Consider the following 14,150-nt stretch of genomic DNA (forward strand, 5'->3'; position numbering starts at 1 on the left):
TAACCTCAAGCAAACCGGGACCGTAGCCGAGTACCAATGGAAATTTCAGACCCTTCTCGCTAGAGCCTCCTCAGTACGCCCAAATCAGCAGGTGGATATGTTCACCGCTGGATTAGCCGAGCCCCTGAGAGTCGATGTAGAAACGCAGAGCCCTCCCAACCTGGTCACCGCCATGAACCTAGCTCGCACTTTCGAGCGCAAGCTACAGACCAGCCGAGGATCTTCCAGCATGGGGCGTTCAGCGACTTCATGGACAAACCCGAAATCAACTGGAGGGGGGTCTTCTTTGGCAGCCAGCAGGGAACATAGGCTTCACACAGGTAGCACTTCCAGATCGGCACCCAGCATAGGAAGCAGCATGACGGCACCCCCCATCAAACGCTTATCTAGAGCTGAGATGGCGGAGCGCCGAGCAAGAGGGCAATGCTTCAACTGCAACGAGTTGTACTCAGCCGGCACTGATGCAAGCGGTTATTCTGCCTCCTGGTAGACGAACTGGAGGAAGACGAGGAGGAACCCACAGCACTAGAACCCGAGATCTACCTCCACGCCATCACCAGAATAAAGAACTCTCAAACCATGCAGCTGCGGGCACAGGTGGCAGGGAAACCAGTACGTATTCTGGTGGACTCGGGAAGCACGCACAATTTTGTCAGCGAGCAAGAGGCACTTCAATTGAAACTACCGATGGAAAGCAGACCGCAACTTCAGGTAGCCGTCGCAAATGGGGAGAGAGTTCACAGCCCTGGAATCTACAGGAACATCCTAATATAGGTCGAATTCGAACCCTTCTCCGCTGATTTATTTGTACTGCCCCTGGACGAGTTTGATATAGTGCTTGGAGTTAAGTGGCTCATCACACTAGGCCCTATCCTATGGTACTTCAGTGCCCTAACCATGTCATTCCACCTGAATGGAAAACAAGTCACCTGGCAGGGAACCAGGGTAAAGGCAAAAGACCGCAGGTGCATACTCTCCATGGCAAAACCATGCACACCGCAGAGATGGAGAGACTTCTCACCGACTTCCCGGACGTGTTTCAAGAACCCAAGGGACTCCCACCTGCCCGATCGTGTGACCATCGGATTCCTTTAATACCAGGTTCAGAACCCGTCGTCGTCCGGCCATACCGCTACCCGCATTTGCAAAAAGATGAGATAGAGAAACAGTGTGCGGAAATGTTGAAACAAGGAATCATCCGCCCCAACCGCTCCCCCTTCTCTTCGCCGGTTTTATTGGTACCCAAGCAAGACAACACCTGGAGGTTTTGTGTGGATTACAGAGAACTCAACAACAGAACCGTCAAGGACAAATTTTCGATTCCCGTGGTAGACAAACTACTGGATGAACTCCACGGGTCTCAATACTTCTCAAAGCTAGATCTCAGATCAGGGTACTTTCAGGTCCGGATGGCCACCGAGGATGTGGAAAAAACAGCCTTCCGAACGCATCATGGCCACTTCGAATTTCTAGTCATGTCGTTCGGCCTCACCAACGCTCCATCCACATTTCAGTCATTGATGAACGAGGTATTTCGACCCCACCTTCGCAGATTCGTCCTAGTATTCTTCGACGACATCCTGGTTTACAGTACATCATGGGTTGAGCACGTTCGTCACCTACAAACTATTCTGGAACTACTGTGCCGACACAAACTCTTCCTGAAGTGGCCCAAATGCTCCTTCGGGGAGCACCAAGTCCTTTATCTGGGACATGTAATCAGCAGGCAGGGTGTCTCGGTAGATGGCTCCAAAATCCAAGCAATTCAAGAGTGGCCCAAACCTCAATCCACCAAGACTCTCCGTGGGTTCCTAGAACTGACCGGATACTACCGCAAGTTTGTAAAGAATTACGGACTCTTGGCTGCCCCATTAACCAAGATGTTGAAGAAAAACGCGTTCCGGTGGGATGAAGTAGCGGACGCCGCCTTTGCAAACTTAAGGGATGCACTCTCCTCCACCCCCATGCTGCAGTTACCAAACTTTGACCTGGAATTCACGGTTGAATGTGATGCTTCCGGTATAGGCATTGGAGCAGTACTACAACAGCAGGGACACCCCATAGCCTTCTTTAGCCGCAAATTAGCTGACCAGCATCTAAAGCTACCGGCCTACGAGCGCGAGTTCATTGGACTAGCCAAGGCCGTACAGCACTGGAGGCCATACTTGTGGGGGAGACCCTTCGTCGTCAAGACAGACCACTACAGTCTCAAGTATCTACTAGAGTAGCGGCTTACCACTCCACCTCAATAGCACTGGGCGAGTAAACTGCTCAGGTTTGACTTCCGGGTAGACTACAAGGCAGGGACCTTAAATCGGGCCACAGATGCACTGTCCAGGCGTGACGAAGATGCTATACACCTTTGTGCAATCTCTCGGCCCCGCGTCACCCTATTGGAAAGCGTTAGAAGCATGCTGCCCCAATCACCGGAGTGGAGGGACCTTGTTCAGAAGATACAGTCCGAAGCGACCAACCCGAACTAGTCCATACACGACGGGCTAGTACTATACAAGGGACGGGTATATCTCCCAGTCGATTGTCCATTAATCCCCTCCGTCATCTCCAACATTCATAACTCCACACATGAAGGTGTTTAGAAGACATTGCACCGCGTCCACGCCGATTTCCATTGGCATGGTATGCGGGCTTCGATTCGGGACTTCATCCAGAATTGCTCCATGTGCCAACAACAAAAATGGGAAAACTTACACCCGACGGGCCTTCTCCAGCCTCTTTCACTCCCAACACAGATCTGGGCTGATATCTCCATGGACTTCATTGAAGGCCTACCCAAGGTCGGCGGAAAATCGATCTTATTCGTAGTGGTGGACTGTTTCTCCAAGTATGCTCATTTCATTCCCTTATCCCACCCGTATAGCGCAGTTTCGGTTGCCCACGTCTTCTTCACACATATTTTCCGTTTGCATGGGCTACCCAAATCCATCGTCAGTGACAGGGACCCAGTTTTTACTAGCACCTTCTGGAAGGAGCTATTTCGGTTGTAGGGAACAACCCTAGCCTTTTCCTCCGCCTACCACCCGCAGATGGACGGGCAAACGGAGGTAGTAAACCGTACCATAGAGATGTACCTACGCTGTTTTGTGGGTGACCAGCCACGGCGTTGGGTGGATTGCCTTCCGTGGGCCGAATACTGCTACAACACGGCCTATCACTCTTCTCTTGGCATGACTCCATTCCGGGTCGTCTATGGTCAGGAACCCCCCCCCTACTGTCCTACGAACCCGGTTCGATACGGCTAGAAGAAATCGATCGTGGTCTACAAGATCACGATGCCCTCCTGGCCGAAGTCGCTCTCCGCTTACAGCAGGCTCAGACACGCATGAAGAATGTCTACGATCAGTGCCACAGAGAATTAACTTTCGAGCCCAGACAGTTTGTGTGGTTGAAGCTCCAACCCTATCGGCAGCACTCTCTCAAAAGCAGATCTCCCCCTAAACTGGCTCCCAAATTTTACGGGCCCTTCAAGGTGTTACGGCGAATCGGGAAGGTTGCATATCAGCTTGAGCTACCAGAGCACAGCAAACTCCAAGATACCTTCCACGTGTCCTTGCTCAAGCCATTTATAGGTACTCCTCCTGATGAGGTACCTTCCCTACCACCCTTAAGGGACGGCAGACCCATTCTCCAGCCTCGGGCTCCGGTTCGATCCCGCATCAATCGGGGTACTCTCGAAGTCCTAATGGAATGGGACGACCTACCATCAGCTGAGGCCACCTGGATCCCCTGGACTGTTCTCCAAGACACTGATGAGAATAAAATTTATCATATCTTTATCCCTCAATATTCAGTAATTTACACTTAATTGGTACCTAATTGGACTCATTACTCTTGTATTTCGATTCAGGGCAAGTAAGAAAGCGATTGGAAGAAAACAAGGCTAATCAGATGATTTTGCACAGTTTCGGCACCGTTCAGTGATCTGGGCATAACTCTCAATTCCGGACTCCGATTTGGACAATTCAAGAAGCATTGGAAAAATAAGAAAAAGGCCCACAACTTTTATGTTTTGGGTTTTGGCAGAATCAGTCCGCATCGAAGAAGAAATCGGGCCCAAAGTCAGAGCAATTTCGTAGCAAGACCCATTTCACAAGCTGAAGCCCATTTCGCAGAAGAGTCTTGAAGCAAGCCCGAATTGTTAAAGACGCCCAGTTCGAATTCAAGATCCAAGAGTCCCATTAGAATAGAAGTTGAATGTAATCTCAACAAAAGAGTTTTATCAGATTTAAATTCTCAAATTGTAATCCTAAAAAGATAAGAGATAAGAGTTAGGTAGGATAAGTTCAAATTAGACTAGGACTTTCCAGTTTGAGGATAATCTCCTTAAGGGAATTGGAGAGCAGCCCTCTCCCCAAATCTATATAAAGGGGGGGCGGACCAGCACCCAAGGCATCAATTCCTCCGAGAGAGCTTCAGTCTTCAGAGAGAGAAATCAGCAACCAAGGAGGAAGAAGCAAGAGTTCGCCCCCCTTTCTCATCTGGAAGCTGCGATTTCATCATGAGGTGTCTGTAAGTTTTTATTTCCGGTTGAAGGGTTAGGGAAGCCTTGATTCTGTAACATTGTGAGATCTAATTGATTTTTTTATTTCAGTTCATTGTTTATGGGTATTCATGTGTTTTCTGCAAATTAACTGTGAGGATTATTTTTGTTGATTAAGCAAGAAGGGCCCCTTGCTCATTCAATGGAAATAATCCATGGCCGATTGAACCTCCAGTTTCGTATATGATTGGTAGGTTCGATCATGGTGGCAACTAACATAAATTGATTGCAAAAAAGTTTTCGATCTATGTTAGGAAAATGCATGATCTGGTTTAAACGGTCCGAGCTTGTGAGATCGCTGACCAGAATTGGGTCTCTCCCCTCTTAATGCTATTAATAGGTTAAATCCTAAGAGCTTGTTTAGGACTGCCTATTAATAAGGGAAGCAATCAAAGAGCTTGTTTTGGTTGTCGAATAATAAGAGTAGAGGCTGGCTGTTAGAGCTTGTTAATAGCTATAACCAATTTATTCATAAACATATGAATCTATCTTTGCATCAAGGATCAATTCTACGAATCAAAGTTGAACTTGTCCCTTCAACCGGAAGTTTTCTCCCATCGATTTGATCTTTTGTTTTCTGTCATTTTCTGCTATTTACTTGTTTTGCTTAGCTTTACAAACCCCCCTTAATCCATCTACTTGGAAATAAATCCACCCAATCCCTGTGGAGAACGACCTTGCTCATCACTATCTGCAAATTATTAACCCAGAGCAAGACTATTTATCTTTGGTTGGGTTCGGCACCCACTAGATGCCTACCCAGATCTCGAGCTTGGGGACAAGCTCGTCGCCCAGGAGGGGTGTAATGTTGTGCATGCATTCGTGGGGAGGGCGTACAGCCGCCGGCAGCATTAGTGAGGAGGGGCCCACAAGGCGGCAACTTATCTTATTAGCTCTCAGCTTATCTTATCTTTAGTAGTTTTCCTTATCTTCTAGAGTTTGATTTATCTTAGCCTTATCTGTAAGTAGTCGAATTCTATAGGGAGTCCTCCTACAGGGAGGATTCTCACCTCTTGTAATCTCCTATTTAAGGAGCTGCGAATTGAGAATAAAGGCATTCAGTTTTCAGTCAAGGAAAGAGTTGAGGAGAGTTAGGGTGATCTCTTGAACAAATCACCCTTAGGTCGCCACGATAGGGTCTTCACACAAAGGGAGGGGCAAGGGGAAGCTAGAGGTTCTCCCCGTGGACCGACCTGTGATGAGATCCTACGCCCGGGCCCATAACACAACAACAGCCCTAATACATCTCCATAAAATTCTTGCTCTTTTCCTTGGCCACCTGAAGGTTTCACTTGCAAACAGACTAGGTAAACTTGTAGGTAGAGTCCACCTGCACCCAAAGAGGTCAAAGAACCACTCCCAAATAGAGGTTGCAAACAGACAGGAAATTAGAATGTGATAAGCAGTCTCACCATTTGCCTTACAAAGTATGCACCAATCAATGGATAAACAAACATTTTTCCTTTTCTTTCGAAGCATGTCCAAAAAAAAAACTCTATTTTTGAAGGAATTGTTTACACCAAACCACACTCATTGGAAAGGAAGACCCATTAGGAGCATGAGCAACCAGAGAATGAAAGAAAGAGGCACAAGAGAAGGAACCTTTGGGGTCTGGGATCTAAATTCTTTCATCTGAGGTAGAAGGAAAAACAACAATTGAATCAAGGATAATAAACAACTCAAAGATTAGAACACATTCAGCCTCTCTTAACCCTCTTTTGAGACATAAATTTCAAGCCACTCCCTCAAAAACAGAGTAAAAAGAAAAAATAGGCTCATTTTTAAATAAAGATCAAGAATAAAGAGTGGGAAATGCATCTTTAAGAGTAGAGTCACCCACTCAGAGGTCCTCCCAAAACCAAATTTTAGACCCTGAATAAGATCCATACATGACTTGCTCGAGGAAACAACGAAGTACTGCATGAATAACTTTCCAAGGAGAGGACAAACTAGCTCTATTTGAGATTCCAAAGTCCCAACCATTTTGCAACAGTCCATGTAAACTAGCTATCACCTTATGCCACAAATTCTCACTCTCCAAAAGGGAATCTCCACAACCATTTCCCTAGCAATGCTTGATTCTTACATGTCACATTCCCCACCCCTAACCCACCTTCTTTCTTGCTTTTGCTCACTGCTTCCCACTTCACTACGTGGTCCTTCTTTTCATCTCAAAGTTCCCATAGAAAATCCTTGATTACTTTTTTCCAGCAAGTTAGCCACTTTTGGGGGAATCTTAAAAATAGATAGGTAAATACACTAGAAGGTTCACCAAGGTAGACTTGATCGAGGTTAATCTACCACCTAGGAGATGTAATTCCACTTCCAAGTTGCTAATCTTTTTTCAAGCCTTTCTACTGCAAGTGTCCAAAAGTTCACACTCCTAGGATTTCCCCCCAAAGGCAAACCTATACTTCAAAGGCCACACATTAGTTTAACAACCTAGAGTCTCCGTGATTGCTTCTACCTCCCTTTCATGTAAGTTTACCCCTACTACACAACATTTCTTAAGGTTAATCTTCAAACTACAAATCTTTCAAAAAGATTTAACATCAACCTCAGCCTTCTCACTTGTTGCAGAATGAACTCATCACAAAAAATGATTGTATCATTTACAAATTGTAGGTGAGTGACCACCAATCGACTCTAGAAATCAATCTACTACGGACTTTGTGACTAAGGTGAAAAGGAAGGGTAAGAATGGCAATGGCTCTCTCTATCTTAGGTCTCTAGAAGCTGGAAAGAAGTCCCTTACTACGCCATTTCTCCCCAAACCCACAATTCTTTAAGACCTCTAACAAAAAAGACCAATCCACCAAATCATAAGTGTTCTCCACATCTAGTTTACACACAAAGCCTTTACACCATTTACACCATTTTTCCCCAAACCCACAATTCTTTAAGACCTCTAACAAAAAAGACCAATCCACCAAATCATAAGTGTTCTCCACATCTAGTTTACACACAAAGCCTTTGCTACCTTCCCTCCTTTTCTCCTATACGCACTCATTGGCTATCGAAATTCAGTCTTACTTTGCATGCCCCACACAAAAGCCCCTTGGTTTGGGCCACTATTTTGTAGGAACTAGTTACCAGGCTAATTGGCCTAAAATCTCTAGGGGTCAAGGCCTCAGGAGTTTTTGGAATCAACACCAAAAAAGTGGCGTTGAGTCCTTGGTTTAAGATGCCTCTTTCAAAAAATTTAGTGAAAACTTCAAGCAAGTCATGCTTCATTATGTCCCAATAATTTTGATAGAAAGCTAAAGTAAATCCATCCAACCCTAGTGATTTACATTTGCCATGGAAAATACCCTCTTTATTTCTTCCAAATCAAATTCCTCTCCTATAAATCTACTAGATTCATCTAGTGAAGGCCACTCTAGGCCTTCCACTTCCATCCAAACCTCAGAGGCCTTCTTGAAGCAAGATTTAAAATGGCCAACAAAAATCCTTGCTATCCCCTCTTGATTAGTGACCTCCACTCCCTCCCTAACCATTTTAGACACAAAGTTCTTGTTCTTTCTCCCGTTTGCATAGCATGGAAAAATTTATTAGTACCATCACCCTCTTTTATCCACTTGTACCTTGATTTTTACCTCCAACTGATCTCTTCCCATAGAAGGATTTACTCTAGATCCTTTTTCAGCTTCCACCTTTTATTCTTTTCTTCCTCGCTTAAGGCAGATTGAGGTTCTTTTTGTCTAAGAGATCGATATGGGTAATTATATCTTCCTTGTTTTCTTTAAGTCTTCCACAGCAATCCCTAATTCATTCTTTTATTCTGTCTTTCAACCTATGTAACCTCTTACGAAATCTAATTCCTTTCCATTTATAGCCCCACCAACTCCTCACTCCACCTCCCTTCTACCCTATGTTTGAAATTAGGATGAGTAAGCCACATATTCTCAAATATGAATGGAGTAGGGCCTCCTCTTATCACTTTTCTCCCTAGACTAATTGGACAATGGTTTGAAGTTATTCTGGGCAGGGTTTTGGCAATTAAACTTTCACAATGGGATCCCCAGTCTAGGGTGAACGAAATTCATCAAGTTGAACAAATCCAAAGCTTCTTTCGTAGATTCTATACCAAAAAAAAAATTCTACTACTTCTACTTTGATCTTAGGGCTTTGATCTTGATTATTGATGCCCAAATATTGGTGTACTTGATGTCCAATTATTCCACAAACTCCTTTCTCATTGGAAGAGTCTCCCATGGGATAGTGAAAGGTTTCTATAGCTAGTAGACATCCTTCCCTTTGATACATACCTTGAGGTTTTCAATTCCTTTGCCTTCAACGTTGAAATTGGCAAGGCTTAAAAGTCCTAGTTTCTCCAATCTAGCATCATCATCATCATCCATGCCTTATGCCAACTTCTCCAATCTAGCATCATCATCATCATCCATGCCATATGCCAACTTCTCCAATCTAGCATCACCATCATCATCCATGCCTACCAACTTCTCCAATCTAGCATAAAGGTTGAAATTTTTTTGTTGCACATCATGCCTAATCTGCAGTTGCATCACTCTTACATCCTCTCTAGTCACTTGTTCCTTGTTTCTTGCACCCTTTGGTGTTGATCTTCCTGCCCAATCATGAATCTACCAAAATATAGATCCTCAACCTAGTTATCTAATACCAATTGAAGCAAAAAAAAATAAATAAATAAAATCTAACATGCAATTAGAAGCTTCAACCACATCTATTATAGCTGCTAGCTATGGTAGAAATAGGAAAAAAAGAATTCTATATTTAACCTTAGCAAGGACAAAAGAATGGAACAAAATGGGTGATTCTCTACAAGACTTGTCGACACACTTTTATAGACCCAAAAGTAGCAACTTCTAACTCCTATTTGGACTCACTCCTGCTCATATTCAAACTTAAAAGAGAGAGGGAGAGAAAGAGAAACTTTCCTTTCAAACTAGGATGCTAAAACTCTCTAGTTCTACTAAAAATAAGAAACCAGAAATTACTAAAAATAGTAAGTCGTTTTCTTCTATAAATAGTAATGATGATAATTACTATAAATATCAGTGACAGGAATTATTATAAATGTCAATATGGTCCACTAGTCAATCTATTGATTAGGACTTTCACCATGACTTGCAGAATCCAAAAATCAGCCAACTTGAAGTCTTTAGATGGGGCACTTCCACATGTTGGATTGAGCTGAAATTCTACAGTTTTTAGCACTGTAGAATTTCAGCCAAATCAAACAAGTTCTGACTGGTCAAACAGTCACTATTTTTCATTGACAGTGCATTCTGCAGGTTTCCATCTAACCTCTTGTCTTCCATTTCTTTCTTTGCTTCCATATTTGCACCAAGAAGCTACCAAGTGAGTGACAAGCAGAGGGAAAAAGTTATTAGATCTGTCACAACGAAAATTTTATTAACCATATATAAGAGAACAATGTAGAACATTGTTGTGCCAAGCACCCCAAAAATTAGCCTGCTCTTACTAGTCTCCCCCTGCTGCTAAGTTCCCACCTTGGGGAATTATTCCTCAATACAATTGATTCCTGCCAACCCATCTGCCATGCTACTGGCAGGATTTGGAACCGAAGTATAATTTGTTATAAAATTTACAGCCAAGTGTTCAATCTCTCTCATTATATATCAATATTCCAAGATCTTGTATTGTTTTTTAACCAGCCCACAGATGAATGAAAATCCCCTTCCACCAATAGATCTCTAAGACTAGAGATTTAGCCAGTCTCAACTCTCATGCCCTGTAAAACTGCCAATAAATCATCCCAAGTAGAGACACCTTGGCTAATAGATCCAGAATACAGCATTTCTAAACACTTCAATAATTCCTGAAATTCCAGGGTTTCCCAAGCAGCTAACAAAAGTTACTGGCTTATGAAGACATATGTCATTCCACTCTTAAGTTAATGAATTTGGATAGCGCTTCCCTAAGACCCAATTCAAAACCCAAAAGTGATAAAAGGCACCCAATGAGTGATTAAGGATCTCCCTCTCATTTTACGACTATACCACCTAAAAAAAGATATCATAATCCTCGACGAGTCAATAATCAGCACATGGACAAGAAATTCATAACATAGAATTTTAAGCTTTCATAAACCCTTGCTTTAAATTTTAGTTTTTCCAAGACTTATGCACCCCGTCTGGAACCTTTAACCTTAAACCAGTCATACCTATATTCCATAGTTCTTAGATTTTCATTATAAACCAGAATTTTTGCCCTTTTGTGAAAGACATATTCCAAACCTTATCAAATGTGGTTGCCCTATAAAACAATTTATTCGAACCCTACCTACAAACCAATTGGCCCAACTAAATTTTAGGTAGGCATTCAGGATGGGTTTGGCTTTCCACCCATCAGGTTGGCAAGCATCGGTAAAGCGTTAACCCAAGTCAGGATAAAGTTGAGCTTAGTCTTGACTCCAAGCAACTGGACCCTAGCTTTGTGTTTCTCTCGTATAAATATATGTATAGGCATAATATCATTAGAAGATATTGACCCAATGATAAGACAATTGAGTTTGATGGAGTTTGTAAATTCAAAAGTAACCATCAAATTATTTCATAGCCCATAGTTTCAGCTGGGCTCAACTCAAGCATAGACCAGCTTAGGTTAGTTTAAGGTTAATTTCATCTTTGCTGATATCATCTCACTTGTAAAATTTCTGTTCATTTGTTTATAATTCAATGAACAAAAAGTCTCCCTTCAGGTTTACATTGGCCTAGTCTAATTTCATGTTTACATTGGCCTAGTCTCCCTTCAGGTTGACTTAGAGAGGCTCTACCCAACCCAGCATACCCCTAGTAGCACCCTTATGAGAAGATAAGAATGCCTCTTGATTGGTTCTAAACATATGCAACTTGTGCTAGTATTACAAGGAAGCATGAAGCTAACTCTTTTCGAGAAGCTTTGAATCCTATTAAATGTAAGACTTGATAATTTTTAGAATAATCCATAGGGCAGAATGCTATTGGTTGAAAGTGGCCCCTGGACCCTACGAGTGGTAAAGGGACAAGTATCAAATCTGGGTATGAAAGTATTTTCACCAAGTGATCATTTAAATATTACGCGTATTGTCTTCAGCATGAAAATAGCAATTGACTTGGAGAAGATGAGAAGCTACATGTAAAAGATGCAATTGCATAAAAACATTACAAGTAAATTTGTACAGCTCAACACAAACGCTTTCCTGTAGAAAGAAAGAAAGAGGTCTATTTTGGTTTCAAGCCATTTTGTATCTTGGATGCTCTTCAATAGCCATGATTAGTAAGTTTTTGGCCTTAGGGAGAGCACCTTATGGCAGTTTGCATGTTGTATTTTTTCCCATCTCCCTCCCTTTTGTATATGTTTTGTGTATTTTCTTATTTCATTCAGTAAATTTTTAATCTATCAAAAAAAGAATTTGGCTTTTGGCTTGTTAAACAATATTCAGAGTCAGAACAAGTAACCATTATCTAGTTCAACAAAGCACTAAAGGAACAAGTAAAATGGTGGTTTAATTTTATTTTGAATTAAAGTTCAAATAAATGATTAAGGCAAAACAGTGTAATAACTTCACAATTATAATCGTCTAGTTCAGCAAAGCACTAAAGGAACAAGTAAAATGGTGGTTTAATTTTATTTTGAATTAAAGTTCAAATAAATGATTAAGACAAAACAGTGTAATAACTTCACAATTATAATCGTCTAGTTCAGCAAAGCACTAAAGCAGATCTAATCATTTTTGAACTTCAACACTAAATTCACAACCGAAAAAAAAAAAAAAAACAAACAAATAAGAAGCAATCACCAAATATATATTTTGTCTATTGCCACAAAATGCGGAGAACAAAACAACGTAATACAATGCTGATTTAATAATTTATTAAAAACATAAAAAGTCGCAAAGTAAAGCAAAAGATAACAAAGAACCAATTACAGACAAACTACCATTTTTTATATGTAACAGTTGATAACTTTCATTCCACTCGTTGCTCCCATCAAATCCTACAAAAAGTTAAGTTGAACTAAAATATAATTAAAATTACATAGAATGAAACAATACAAAATAAAACTATAGACCACAAATTGACTGCTCCAAATCGAGAGAGAGAGAGAGAGAGAGAGGCTCTCTGCTTGATCTATTGAAAAAACAACCACTGAAACGTGATGCAAGAATGTAGACGGTAAAACCACTTAATTGAATAGAGAATTTTGAAATTTTCTGTAATTTGTACACAGGTGTGTGACTAAGTAGGCAAGCCCGGAGGGAGAGAGAGAGAGAGAGAGAGAGCAGTTTGAAGATAAGGTGGAGCCTTTGTTTTGCAGTATAGAAATAATCAAACAATAAGAAGAAGAACAAGAAATTGACTTTAAAAACAAAATCCTTACCAGATATGGAAGAATAATGCCCCTTCTTGACCTGATATGGAAGAATCTCCAGTAAAGAAGCTTTTGCAACGGATGGGCTTCAATCCGGAGACGAATTGCAAAGAAATATCTTAAATCGAGTATGTTCTTGAATCTAGGTGAGTTTTTCTTTCCATCTTCAACTGGACATTACCCTCCATTCCTCCAAAGATTCAAAGTTTTGTCTCGTCCTCTCTCTCTCTCTCTCTCTCTCTCTCTTCCCTCTCTTTCTCTCTCTCCAAAGTTCAAATTCGGACTGGCTAGGGTTTTGCTTTGTCGGACGAGATGGCAATCTGTTGGCATCATAATATTTATTTTACAAACTTACCCCATCAAATTATGCCAAACGGTTGCTAAAATAGGACTGAAAAGGTCTTTTCCTTCTTTCATACGTAGGTGGTTTTGTTTTCTTCATGTGATTCAAAAATGGGCCCCACAAAAATTTTAAGGGGAAATTCCATTTAACCCCCGGGAAAAAATATCCGCCTCCTCCCCCTATGGATCATGGTCGGAACTCGGAAGTCGGATCCATCCCCCCATCTCACAAATCGAAATTCCCATGACCCCCACCCACGTCGGCATGACCCCACCAACCAAGCCATATCATCATCGGTTTATAAAAGGCACTAGATTGAAATAAAATGATAACCAACATAAATAAATAATCATAATTAATTCATTTGTTATATATATCTTATCTTATCTCTTATCTTCCATCTTTTCCATTTATCTCCATCTCCATCCATTTATGAAGAAATGGATAAATCGTCAACACACCCTGATCTCGTATTTCCAGGTTTACCCTTTTTGAAAATACCCTTCACATGCCATGTCAACTGCCCTTTGTATTGGGAAGTGTGTATAATTATCGTTTTAGGTTCGAGTCCAATTATATTTCGACATGTTGTCAGGTGTTGAGTTGGAGCAAACCTAAAACCTGTTAAAATGAAAATTCTCTAAAAATTTTTTCTTTGTTAAAAAAATAAACATAAAGGTAAAGCTTTCAACCTGGAGTTCGAAAACCTTTTAGCTTCCGTCTCAACCCATTCCTCAAATCTGAACTCTCTTTGTAGAAATCGTCACCAAGAATTTGTTAGGATGGACAAATGACCCAAGGGCCGTGGTTTTATGAGGAAAATACAGTAAAAATCTCCCTTGAAAATGACGTTTAAACATTGAAGTGCTAACAAATGATTTACAATTATTA

General features: G+C 41.5%; 1 protein-coding gene across 7 annotated transcripts in view; it reads right to left on the bottom strand.

Annotated features, from left to right (window-relative positions):
- The window catches only part of ASHH3 (histone-lysine N-methyltransferase ASHH3), a 37,923-nt gene extending 24,716 nt beyond the window's left edge, over nucleotides 1–13,207 (bottom strand). For 3 of the 7 annotated variants that reach the window (XM_010253161.2, XM_010253156.3, XM_088891140.1), the window contains exons 1-2: nucleotides 12,926–13,207; nucleotides 12,485–12,541 (exon numbers count right to left, since the gene is read on the bottom strand). Coding sequence is in view for 1 of the 7 variants with exons in the window: in XM_010253158.3 (XP_010251460.1) it covers nucleotides 12,485–12,487 (3 nt within the window). In the remaining 6 variants the exon portion in view is untranslated. The remainder of the gene's footprint in view (nucleotides 1–12,484; nucleotides 12,542–12,925) is intronic. The other 4 variants (XM_010253158.3, XM_010253159.3, XM_010253157.3 and 1 more) reach the window with 3 other exon arrangements.
- Nucleotides 13,208–14,150: the final 943 nt, after the last annotated feature.

Source organism: Nelumbo nucifera, chromosome 7 (genome assembly GCF_055504915.1).
Source record: "Nelumbo nucifera cultivar China Antique chromosome 7, China Antique-T2T, whole genome shotgun sequence".
NCBI classification, from domain to species: Eukaryota; Viridiplantae; Streptophyta; class Magnoliopsida; order Proteales; family Nelumbonaceae; genus Nelumbo; species Nelumbo nucifera.